The sequence below is a fragment of the Vombatus ursinus genome, unplaced genomic scaffold, assembly GCF_900497805.2.
Source record: "Vombatus ursinus unplaced genomic scaffold, bare-nosed wombat genome assembly UNPS02014793.1, whole genome shotgun sequence".
Lineage (NCBI taxonomy): Eukaryota > Metazoa > Chordata > Mammalia > Diprotodontia > Vombatidae > Vombatus > Vombatus ursinus.
The window spans coordinates 1,254,941-1,267,391 of record NW_020954571.1 but is presented as its reverse complement, the minus strand read 5'-3'; the positions used below and the strand labels follow the sequence as shown (position 1 = coordinate 1,267,391).

The 12,451-nt window shown below is 34.9% G+C and overlaps 1 protein-coding gene across 1 annotated transcript in view; it reads left to right on the top strand.

Annotated features, from left to right (window-relative positions):
• QSOX2 (quiescin sulfhydryl oxidase 2) overlaps positions 1-11,509 on the top strand; it is a 67,749-nt gene extending 56,240 nt beyond the window's left edge. The window contains exons 11-12 of the mRNA XM_027869679.1: positions 2,308-2,496; positions 6,975-11,509. Of these exons, the coding sequence (XP_027725480.1) occupies positions 2,308-2,496; positions 6,975-7,516 (731 nt within the window). The 3' untranslated portion in view covers positions 7,517-11,509. The remainder of the gene's footprint in view (positions 1-2,307; positions 2,497-6,974) is intronic.
• The last annotated feature ends 942 nt before the right edge of the window (positions 11,510-12,451 follow it).

The window sequence follows — 12,451 nt, the reverse complement described above, 5'->3', positions numbered from 1 at the left end:
GTTTGTGGGAAAGAGAAAAGAGGAGATTACACAGTGATACATGGCAGATGTTAGTAGAAGATCCAGCTCTTAGCCTGAAAAAGAAAAAAAAAATGAACCATTTTATGTTTATAGAAGAAAAAAAAAACACCAAGGACATTTTTCTTGGTTGGAGCAGTTTCATATTAAAATGAAAACTTGTGATTGAATGCTTTTTAAATTTTCTTCCTATAATACCTTTTATAATATATGTGTGTGTGAACGTGACTAATATGGAAATCTGTTTTACATGATTGCACATATATGACCTATTTCAAATTGCTAATCATTTTAAGAAGGGGGTGGTGAGGAAGGAAGAGAGATAATTTAGAACTTGAAATTTTTTTAAAGTAAGAGTTAAAAATTGTCTTTGCATGTAATTAAAAAAATAAAATACTATTAAATATGTGTGTGTATATATATATACAAAAGTCAAAGTATAATATATAGAATATATACAAAAGTGCAGAATTTTGTGACTTAATGTTATCATTTCAGTCATTAAATTTAAAAGAATTTCTCAAAGTCTATCATATTCTCTTTATTTCTCTCTCCTCATCCCCTCCAGCTCATTTTAAATTAAATAAGGTAAGAATTATGAACATTAGTAACAAGCATCTTTAAACCAGGAGCCTTACTCTCTGTTAGGTTAACTATCATCACTTTAAAAGTGGTAAAATTATTTGTAAACTTGAAGAATTCTTCTCTCCCCTCCCTAAATAAACATCATATATACATAACCCTTAAAAATGTTGCTTACTACTATAGTTCATTTGGCTTCAAATTCATGGCTTGGATTAAGAAAAATTGTTTTGAAATTATTGTGTAGTATTTCTTTTAATACTGACACTTAATCTACTTTAATCTCATGGGTCCTTTGTATGTTTTTGTTCAATCTCTGATATTGCATGTTTGAATGGAGATTTCTGTGTTCAGTATAATATTGATTCTCTTTTGTTTGTTACATGTTTGTGTCTCCAGTATAATGTTAATTATTTCCTTTTGACTTTAGAACTTGACTCCATTTCTTTTTGGTTGTTACATTAGAGAGAGGGAGCAAAAGATGAAGAGGACATTTATTAAGTACTTCTTATGTGCCTAGCACTGGACTAAGTGCTGGGAATGCAAATAGAAGCAAACAAGACAGTTCTTACCCTCAAAGAGCTTAGATTTTATTAGAGGAAGATAATGTATAAAGGGGAACTACAACTGAGGTTGGTAATCCCCAAAAATTGATGTGGAGGCCTGGCTTTGTGCTTAATTATGCAAAAGGTCACCTATCAGTGCGTACCCTTGGTTGTTTTTTGTTTTTGTTTTTTTTATGTAGCCTTTGGCAAAATACTTTTTGTTTATATGATTTGAAGTTGTTGGAATTTTTTCTGATTCGAAGATGTATAATAGTTTTAGGCCTTTTACTGATTTGATAATCATTAGCACAAAAGTGTTCTCCCCCAAGAAGGTATGTGGGTAGCTAAAGAAACTTAAATCAAGTCATTTTTTATCACTCATATAATAAATAGCGATCAAAAGAAGAGTGACCATAAAGCTAAAGTAGTTTTTGAAGACTTTGTGTGCTATTCTCAACCCATTCACATTTTATTTTAAAATAATTTTAAAGGGAAAACCATGAATCAGGAAGACCTAACAGTAATTCATATTTAGTTAAGGTTTCTCCAGAGAAACCTTATAAGCTTTGAGGTGAATGACATGCATATACCAAGTTAAATATTTGATGAACAGTGATAAATAACTGATGTAGTACTAAAACATAAGCATTGTGAACAAATGAAACCATAATTCTAATTTTAAAATGAATAAGTATAATTTAAAATGACCAAGCCAAACAATGACATTTAAATACTGGGGCACTTCTCCCTAGTTCCCAGGCTACCAACTGGTAAATCAGACTTTTAAAGAAGTGTGTTACCCTTTGTGTGCAGTACACTTAATAGTATTCTAATATCCTAAAAGCATGAAGGGGCCTTCCAGAGGGCATTAGACTCTCAGAAAAATCTGTTTTTACATTTCTATAAAAATATGTGATAGATTTTAAAAGCACATATTTATTGACTGATATACAGGTTTTATCAGTCACATATCACATATATACTACAAAATAAAATGGGTGTTTGGCTTTGACATGCTATGCAAAGTGTATTGGTTTTACTGAAAATGTTTGTTTGTCTTTTTCTACATGACTAGCCCTTTTGGATGAGCCAACCAACAAGTATTTATTTAGGATGCCATATATATATTGTGTAGGTAGTCAAGCCATTGTTGTTCTTGCAGGTTTTGAAGATAATCCCCAAGTGGTTTTGCAGATTATGAGACGATACCTTGAGACATTTTTTGGATGTAGAGAATGTGCTCAGCATTTTGAAGAAATGGCTAAAGAATCCATGGACTCAGTGCAAACTCTGGATGAAGCAATCCTCTGGTTATGGAAGACACACAACATAGTGAATAACATGCTGGCAGGTATGACAAAAACTACTCTTAGTGAAAACCTTCTGACCCTTTATAGACTAGGGCAATGACTAGTTAACTACGCCTATCCACCTAGTGTGGCCAAGAGGGAATCACTTTTGAGGTGAGAAGCTGAAAAAGAGTGTCTTTCACTGAAAGAGTGTCTTTCACTAACCCTGTAGCAGCCAACTTTGTAAATCACTTGTTGACTAGGTGGAATTTTGATTGTCTTTGGTCTGTGGTCTAGTACCACAGTTGTCACATACAGAAGAGCTTCCTGTCAGCATGCTTCACAATACCCAATATTAAAGGACACATGGTCTTCAATTAGCAAAAATGCACCTTTGTTCTCTCCCCTTCTAACCCAACTCCCCATTTCCACCATTGTCATGAAAGGAAAAACAAAATTTTTGTCAAGCAAAACAAATTTCTACATTGGCCATGTCCAAAAAAATACACGTCTCATTCTTCACTCTGAGTCTTTCACCTATCTCTCTGGAGGTGATAGCATACTTCGTTTAGTCCTCTGAAATGAGTTCCTAATTCTTTCAAAGTTGTGTTCAAAGATATCACCAGAGTGATATCTTTGTATAAATTGTTCTCCTGTTTCTGTTCACTTCAATCTGTATCAGTTCATATAAGTCTTCCCAGATTTCTCTGAATCTATCCCCTTCACTATTTCTTACAACACAATAGTATTCTATCACATTTCCATATCATAATTTCCATATCCCAGCTTATTGGCATCCCCTCAGATTCCCATACTTCGCTACCTCAAAAAGAGCTATAGATATTTCTGTACATCCTTAGTGGTCTAATTCAGGGCAGAGTCTGATTGCTGCTCCCTCCAGTCTGAACTCTGCAAGCTCCTAACCTCGGTTTGGGTCTGAGCAACAGTGGACTGCAGCTGGACTCAGCATCTGTCATCCAGAAAGCAGGGAAACTCTGCTGGTTCAGCGTGACAGAACTGCAGGCTTCTCTTTGGTTAGGGATTCTTGTCCTGGTTCTTCTTCTGCAGACTTCAGACGGGGCCCAAATCTGGAACTGATACTGCCGCTTTGTTCCTAGGGTCTGAGCCACACTGCTGTTATTTCCTTCTGAACTTGTTCCTTTTTCCTCATACCACTTAGGGCCTATGACTGCTGGGGGTGGAGTTATTAGTGGGAGTGGGCACAGGTCCCCTCATTAGTCTACTCTGGATCAGTGAGTCAGAAGTGGGTGGTGTACAACAAAGCTGCCATTCACTCCTGTCTCCATTATACCTCTAGTCTTTTTATCAGGAATGCTTGGACATATGCTGTTTCATTAAGGGTCCATTTTTTGCCCCTGTAGGATTATATTCACTTTTGCTGGGTAAGTAATTCTTAACTGTATGCCTATATCCCTTGCCTTCTGGTACAGAGGTTCCCAAACTTATTTGGCCTGCCACCCCCTTGTAAAAAAAATTACTCAGCAGCCCCCCGGTTTCTTTAATCCTTTAACAGTTTTTTTTTAATTTGCATTATTTCAAAAAAATAATAATTTTTTTCAAATCACACTTCTTAAATTTAATAATTTATTGTAAATTTGTAGTTTTTTTCCTGCATTGAAATTTTGATGATGCAATTTTACATCATGTAACCCTATAGTATCATATTGTAAGCAAGTCATTACATGCACATACGGCTGCTGATGCATGCTGGACTTTATGACATGCTTACCTGCTAACACTTGCTTGTTAAGACTTGTTGGTGGACTTGACCACTGCTCAGTTATTACTTACATTTTGTGTGTTTATTTGGAAAATAATGTAATCACTATGACTTTTAAATCAGTTACACAACAGATGAAACGTGTACAAATGGTTTTTCAAAATTATCTTCTCTTCTTTCCTTATGCTTCCACCACCCCCTTATTTTTATTCAGTGTCCCCCAATTGCACCCAAGGCTACTACCTCACCCACCCCCCACAGGGCAGTATCGCCCACTTCGGGAACTTCTGTGTCTGGAATTTAGTATTCCAAGCTCTCTTCTCCTTTATATGGTGACTGCTAAATCATGTGTGATCCTGAATGTGACTACCCAATATTTGAATTCTTTCTAACTGCTACCAGAATTTTTTTCTTTGACCTGGAAGCTCTGGATTTTGGCTGTTATGTTCCTGAGATTTTTCATTTTGGAGTTTCCTTCAGGAGATGTCTGATAGAGTCCTTCTGTTTCCACTTTGCTCTCTGATTCTAATGGGTAGGGAACCTGTGGCCTCGAGGCTGCAGGTTCTCCACCCCTGTAAGAGATCTGGATGCTTCCTTTTAATATTTCTTGAGATAACATGGCTAGGTTATGGTCATGACATTGGGTATATCCAATATTATATTGAATTTTGAGTTCAGTTATATTGGGTATATCCAATATTATTGGGTATATCCAATATCTAATATACCCATATTGGGTAGTCCAATAATCCCTAAATTTTTTCTCCTTGATCAGTTTTCCAGTTGTTTTTGTTATGAGATACATTATATTTTCTTCTATTTTGTTGTCTCATGGGACCCTGGTATGGGTCTGAGCTTGCCAGACCCTTTCTTGCCATGATTCACAGCCTCCTCTGCTATTCTGCCCTCTTGGCTCCCAATCCCACATTATTTTACTGGTACAGCTTCCAGGGAATAATAAGTTTGCATCAACAAACTGAGAAGCACAGTAGGAAGAGAATGAAAAAAATAGGATGACTTTAGCTTCTCAGATAAATTGTTTTGGGGCGGATAAAAGAGGCCTATACTGGGAGTCAGGAGAGTTGGGTTTGAGTTTGAGTTGGGTCAGGAGAGATGGCTGCATCGCTAATTGAGTATGGGAATTGGATAAGTCACTTCTCTTTGGGCCTTCCTTTCTTCATCTTCCAAATGAGATTAAATTCTAGATAAACTCTAAGGTCCGTTCCAACTCTGAAATTCTATGATTCTTTAAATATGCACAAGTTGAATGTATCCAGAGTAGAATTATTTTTAATGAATTTTATTAGACTGAGAGCCTTTCAGTCTTATCATTTCGTGAAAAAGTTAGAAATCATAGGATCATTTGATACAAATCTAATGAAACTAGGTTTGCAATTTTAGATCCCACATGGGCCACTTGGCTCCATGGCAGGCAAGTTTCTATTCTGAAACCCTAGGTGCCACCTTTAATCCCATCAAGCCTTCTCCTAAATACAAGTCCTTGGTCACAAAGGGAGACCGTGTGGGAGAGTATTGTTAAGCCAAGGCAGTTCATTCCCACTAATAGAAATCTGTGTTAAAATTTACATTCTGCTGACAGTGGGGTTCTGGCATCCCTCCTCATATCGAATGGATAGCACAATAAGGCAAACTTTATTCATACTAAGATACAGAATAAGACATCTTCAATGTAAGCTTCTAGAAGATAGATTTTTCATTTCTGGCCAAACCAAGTATTGTTCTTAGAAATGTAAGCTTCGTTCTCTGTTTGGTGCCATGTCTGAATTGCCCCCAGACAACAGCAGCAGTGCTAACTTTAGGCAGAAACAACTTTGGAGTATATTCATCAGAGATGCATCACTAACCTTGTCCAAAACTGAGTAAGAATGTAGGTCCCCTGGTAGATAGATTTCCAGTAGCCAAGTATATGTGAAATGTGAAGCTGACTCAATGTGAATAATTCTCATTAAGATCATATTAAAGTTTTCTTTCATACATAAAGCCCATTAAAGCAGTGGTATTCAGAAAGTATTACTAATTGAACAAACAGGATGCATATTCTTAAAGTTAACATTTAAACTACTTCTAAATCAATACTTGATTAAAATTAGGCTTAAAATAATTCCACTGGCAAATAAATCTTCATAGAAGATGAATGGAAAACAACACTAAAATACTGGCTTTTATTTAATCCATTGTATTACAAAAACATAAGTAAAGCACTAAAGAAAATTGGTCTCTGTTTGAACTTAATACCTGGATCAGGATATGTAGCATTCGTTACAATTTACATATGTAATACTGTTTCGTTCACTATCAGCAGCAGTTTAAAGAGGTTGTCCCTGTGACTCTAACAGTTATTCCTGTTTTTTCAGTACTTGGGGGTTGTCTTCACTGATTTCAAAGAGTACTGAAAAGTTCTCAAGGAAAAAGTAAATTTAACTTACTTTCTTAAAAATAAATCTCTGTCCATCAGCATTGTGATGAAATATGCCAGGATGTCCATGAGATTAAAGAAGCAGCAATAAATTGCAAAGAAAGGGGCAGAGAATCACTGATCTAATAGAAATATCTAATGAAAACATGCTTTGTAATTTAGCTGCAAATAATTAATCAATGTTTTAATAATTATTTATTGAGCACCTTCTATGTGTGAGACATTGTACAGGGTCTTTGTAGACTTATATCTAGCACATGTTTTTAAAATGCTACTTGATTTATTCCCTGGTTAAAAAAAAAAAAGGTAGACTTGATTTGATGTCTTCTGTCCATTTTTTGTTCCTTTTTCTCTTCGTGTAGGCCAGCCAAGTGAAGATCCCAAATTTCCAAAGGTTCAGTGGCCAACACCAGAACTCTGCCCAGGCTGCCATGAGGAAATTAAGGGCCTGGACAGCTGGAATGAAGTACAAGTTCTGACATTCTTGAAGCATCATTATGGCACCAAAAATATTTTAAATAAGTATGCTGAAGAACAGGATGAGCCTAATGAAATCATATTAGAGACCAAACAGGAGTCAAAAGTAAATGTTATCCTGAAGAATCCAAATGGAAAACAAGAGCTGAACCTGGATCTACCAAATGTTTTGGACCCCAAATCTCATATTTTAGATAAATTAAATAATAGACCTGACAGAGATAAAATTGAACATCCATATGAATCTAAGATTCATATAGAGGCCAAACAGTCTGGCTCTTTCTTAGGGACTGGTTTTTCCAACATTGACATGAGCCTGTGTGTTCTACTATATGTTGCATCATCCGTCTTTTTAATGATAATGTATTTTTTCTCCCGAATGAGGTCCAAATGGTGGAAAGTAAAGTATTATCGCTCACCAGTATAAAACATTTTTAAAAAATTATTATTGTTGTTGATAAATCAGAGACAAAGTTTCTTTGTAAATGGCAAATTGTCAGCACCAGATGCAGCTTTAATATTTATGATCAGGGATTTTATGCCATAGTAGAATTGGGTTTCAAACTACATTTTCCTCATTCTATATTCAATCACTCATTGTATGAATGTCCTGTCATGCAAAGAAAAAGTATTGAACCTTTCCATGGCATTACTTGTGTATTTCATAGCATTGAATATTTGCATCTTTTATGGATCTATAGCATAAAGAACTATTCTTCTTTATTCACTTTTCCACATTTTAGAAAGAAAAAAATTAGTGCTATCCCACATATTAAAAATATTTCCCATTAAGGTTTTTATATCCTAAATTTTCTAAACAGCATGTCTCTTTGTTGCTCATTTGCCAAAACTTTGTTTTTATATTTGGAGAAGCACATACTGATATTTTCAGTGGTAACAGTCAAGCATTTTTGGTTCATTTTATGTTACAGGCTGCATCTTGGAAGGAGAAGGCTTTCAGGGTAGATGTTTATCTTTCTGGATGCTGAAAGTTACCTTCTAAGGTGACATTTTCTTGAAGTTTTGGATAATCTGATTATACTTTGTGGTTTTTACCTCCTGGGCTGTTCCCACATAAACTAGAGGGAACTGTCACTAGAGATAGAGCAGAAAACCTGAAAAACAAACAAGATCATGTTTGAATTATAGTGGTGATACCTCAGAGCCAATGATTCCTGGGGAAGCAGAGAAAAGTCCTCAGTTATTTCTATGCTTTGAAGGTTGCTGATCGCAATTCTAAGTTATCTGAGTTGGTGGTGATTTTTTCGTTTAACGAATTTCAAGTAAATACCTAACAAATTTGTTTGGTGAAAAAACAAAACTGTTTCTTCATTCTTTAAGGTTAAATTATTTGGGTCAGGAGAAATAGATCTTTAAAGACATGACTCTGAGTGGGTTGTTTTGTTTTTTTTTTCCCCAACCTGTTCATAAGAAATATGTGAGCAAGTGAATGCTTTTAAGGTCTCTCCATCCTGTGATTGTCCTCTTTGTGTGAGTGGATTCGAGTCTTGCCTGAATTCTGCTCATGTTCAGTAATAATGTTAATGGAATAAAGAGTTATTATTACAGTGTCACTGTGATTTGGACCATTGCGGTGTTTCTGTTACAGAGTCAGGGTAGAGCCAGGAGACTTGACAGAAGTGTACTTTAAAATAGAAGTTAGAAGACCAGATCTTTGCCAAGGAGATGGAAAACAGGCAAGTTGCCATATCCATCTTTTAATAATTAAATAAAAAATCTACTTAAGTTTATGTCAGCATTAAATTATTAAATTAGCTTTTATTAGATGTTACTCTTACTGTCTAACATCTTATTAAGCACTGTGATGAAATGACTTTTCTCTTATTTTGGGTGGAAATTACCTGATTTATCATTGTGTATGTAAAATGCTGGAATATTGCAACACAATATATGAACTTCTAGAAAGGGACTACTCTTCTAGTGGGGAAGAGTGGGAACTCATCTGAATATTATTGATCTTAGCCAAAAGGCCAAGAAGCAATCATTTTAATATTGTTCGTTACTTTGAGAACATCGTGAAAGTGGAGCTAGTAGTTAGGTTTGGAAAGGTGAGATATGTTCATTGGATCTTATTGGCTGCCAGTCTTTGCTGCCCTTTAAACAGACCAGGAGAGAGCAGATCATTCTTACAGGACACCCTCTACTGCTGAAACTTGAAGGGCATTCAAGAGGAAACCTGGTTCTGTGGCTCAAAAAGACAACCAGTCTGTTCTGAACGCTAGAGATGAAACTGTACTAAAGATTGGATTCCAAGATATTTAACTGGTGTAGCCATTTAGAGCCTGTGGACTATGTTAGGGCCGGTTAGGCTGAGGTGATCATAGTAAATGCACTGAATTTCACCTCAAAGGAGAGAAGCAGCCTCGTATATGTTTAGGGAGTACACTAGGCTGGTGACCTCCAACAGAGATGGATAAGGAATAGAAATTAGTGTAGATATAAAACTGAAAGACCATCTCTAAGTCACTAGAAACGTGACTGTGTTGTGTCATTTTTTAATGTTACCTTTTTCTCTTAATTTGATAATTATTCCTAACTACCATTTTCTCACTTGGATTAAGGGTAGGAAAGCTTGCTAGTAGCAAAGGAGGGTCAGTTAGACCAGTGGGGTTTTCTTAAAGTTTAGGATTGGACTGGTGATAGTGGAAGAGAGAAAGAAGGAGGAAAACCATTGAGGCAAAGACTTTGGGATTATGAAATTAGAAACTAGTGATTCCCTAGCCTCACAGGGATTTTTTTCTATAGGCACCTATATTTCAAAAGAATAATACTTTCAGAAGGTATATATAGGGTGTTGTAAAATAATGGGGAAAGAAGGTGGACTACAAGATCTATAAGGTCCCTTTCAGTTCTGAGATTATATAAATATAGCATATAGTAGTTATTCAAATCCTTGTGTATTTAAAAGTTTGAAGTTTTTTATCCTTTTTTGAAATTAAACTCAAGCTATATCATAAATTAAACTTCATTTTAATATCTGATTTCATGATATCCCTGTCCCCACCTCTGCCAAAATTCTGCCTATTTTTGGTATTTTATTTTTAACAGGAATATAGCATTAGGATTTTGAAGGCATAGTGGCATTCTTGGGGAAAACTAATGTTTTCTGTAAAGTGGGGAACAGATACCCAAAGGAAAATTCTGGAGTGGTTTTAAAAGACCTTTGTAGCTTTTGATTTGTCACAAAAGCTTTATTTGAAGACATGTTTGTATGGATTTTTTGAATGCTTTTGGAAGGCAGTACTTTTTTCTTCTACTTTGGTTATTTTTTATATGATAACTGGCTAAAGGACAGCCTTTTGGTGTTTACAAGACCATTTTGATGTTGATTTCATTGTTAAAACTTCAGGGCAGTGGACAGTTTTAGTAAAAAAGAAAAACTTCAACAAGACATTTATTTCTTTGCACAAATATTACCAATTTTTGCTTTGTAGTTTTGTTTTTTACTAGATTAGAAAGATTTGTTTGAAAAAGAAAGCAAGAAGCTAAAAAACTCCATTTCTCTTATTAGAGTATATAATAGGAATTTCATCCACTCCACTCTCAGAGGAGGACAGGCTTTGAGTGATCTTGATTTATTTCTGTTGTGTATCAGATTTGTTCTTCCAAGCTTTATGTCTCTCAGTTCCATAATGGGAGATTCCAAATTGTTGGAGTATGTAAGGGTCAAGTATTAAGATTGGAGAGGGAAGAAATGAATTAACATAAAATGTACAAAGTCAAATATTCTTAATCCAAAAAATGTTTTCTGGTTCATGCTTTAATTCCCTTTCCTTAAAATAGCTTCCTTTTAAATGATCTTAATTAGAGGTGACAGCATGCCACCAAATAATAGGGCTTTTAAAAGTTACTTTGCTAAAAGCCCTTAGAATTCAAAGTAAGCATTTAAATTTCATAGCATCATATTGTAAAGTTACAGTGGTTTTTGGGATAGTTTGTGTCCTTTTGAGAGGTGATGACAAAAAAGTTTCACCACAGAACAATAAATGTGAAATTCACATTTAAGGAGGGGACCAAGGAGCCAAATTATTTCTTTTCTCTAGTGTCTGTGATGGGAGGAGTTACTGTGCCAAGAGAACCAAAAATATTTTCTCAATTCATTTTAAACTACAAATGGTATGCTACATATGATGCTCGTGTTTGAAATTGATATTAATATTTTTTTAAATTGCTGAGGTATATTTTCTATATCTAGAGATAGCATAAAAAGTTGTTGAGAGTAATAAATATATTTCATTAATTTAAATGCTTATTTATTTTTTAATGGAAGGATTTTGATGAAAAGCCAATTGATAAAGTATTGATGTTATTTCTCTCTTAACACAGAAAAGGCCCATTTTGTATTGAATTGGCTGACTCTTCTGTATATATTTTTGAAATAAAGAAATCTGACATTTTAGAGAGTTGTTATTGCTGTTTTAAAAAGTGAAACCAGCTTCAATAATGAGTACACAATTTTTATTCTTGTTTCAAACCTCCCTTCCAAACATCCTTTTTGGCTAGCAGCCATCCTAAATTCTGAAATTCATTCTCCTTCATCAGGAATGTACATTAAAGTATGTCTTGAAGATCTGCCTTCTTTTGAAAACTCTTTGGGTATCAGATTAAAACTGGATTTCATTTGCTTGAGAACTGAACTCTTGTAAGAGAGTTACAATACAATGCAGCTATCCCTCATTTTATATAATATTTGTTTTCTTAGAAGTTTATTTTAAATTGAATTGTATTTTAAGTGCACTAGGGGACTTGCTATTTAAAAGGAAACCTATAGTCAGTCCTCTTAATGTGGAAAATTTGCACCCACCCCTCATAAAAATTAATAGTTCTGAATTTTTAAAAATATTGAATTTTCCTGAAGTAAGCCACATCTTGTATTCAAGACTACTCCCAGATTTCCCCACCCCAATACATTAATGATCAAGTGAATCCATTTCCATTCAACAAATTTTGGATAAAGTCCAAAGCATGTACCAGAGAGAAAGATTTTCCCTTCTGACTGTTAGATATAGTGTAACAGAATGTAAGCTCCTTGAAGGCAGGCATTGTCATTTTGGGTGGAAAAAATTCTTTGTACCCACAGCACTTTGAATAGTGCCTTACATATTAATTAATGTTTGAATTTAATCTTTCAGTATTCTGTAAATTGCACGTGCAGTTGAACTTCTTGCTAATGTAGGGGTGGATAATCAAAAAATAATTTCATTTTAGTTTTGGAATGTATTCTGTCACTTTTTACTGTGGAGTTGCTTCTTGTCTCATGTTTAAAGAGGCTAATATAAAAATGCGTTTGCCTTCTGTGGATTAGTAGTGGCAAAACATACTGAAAGAGTGATGATCTTAG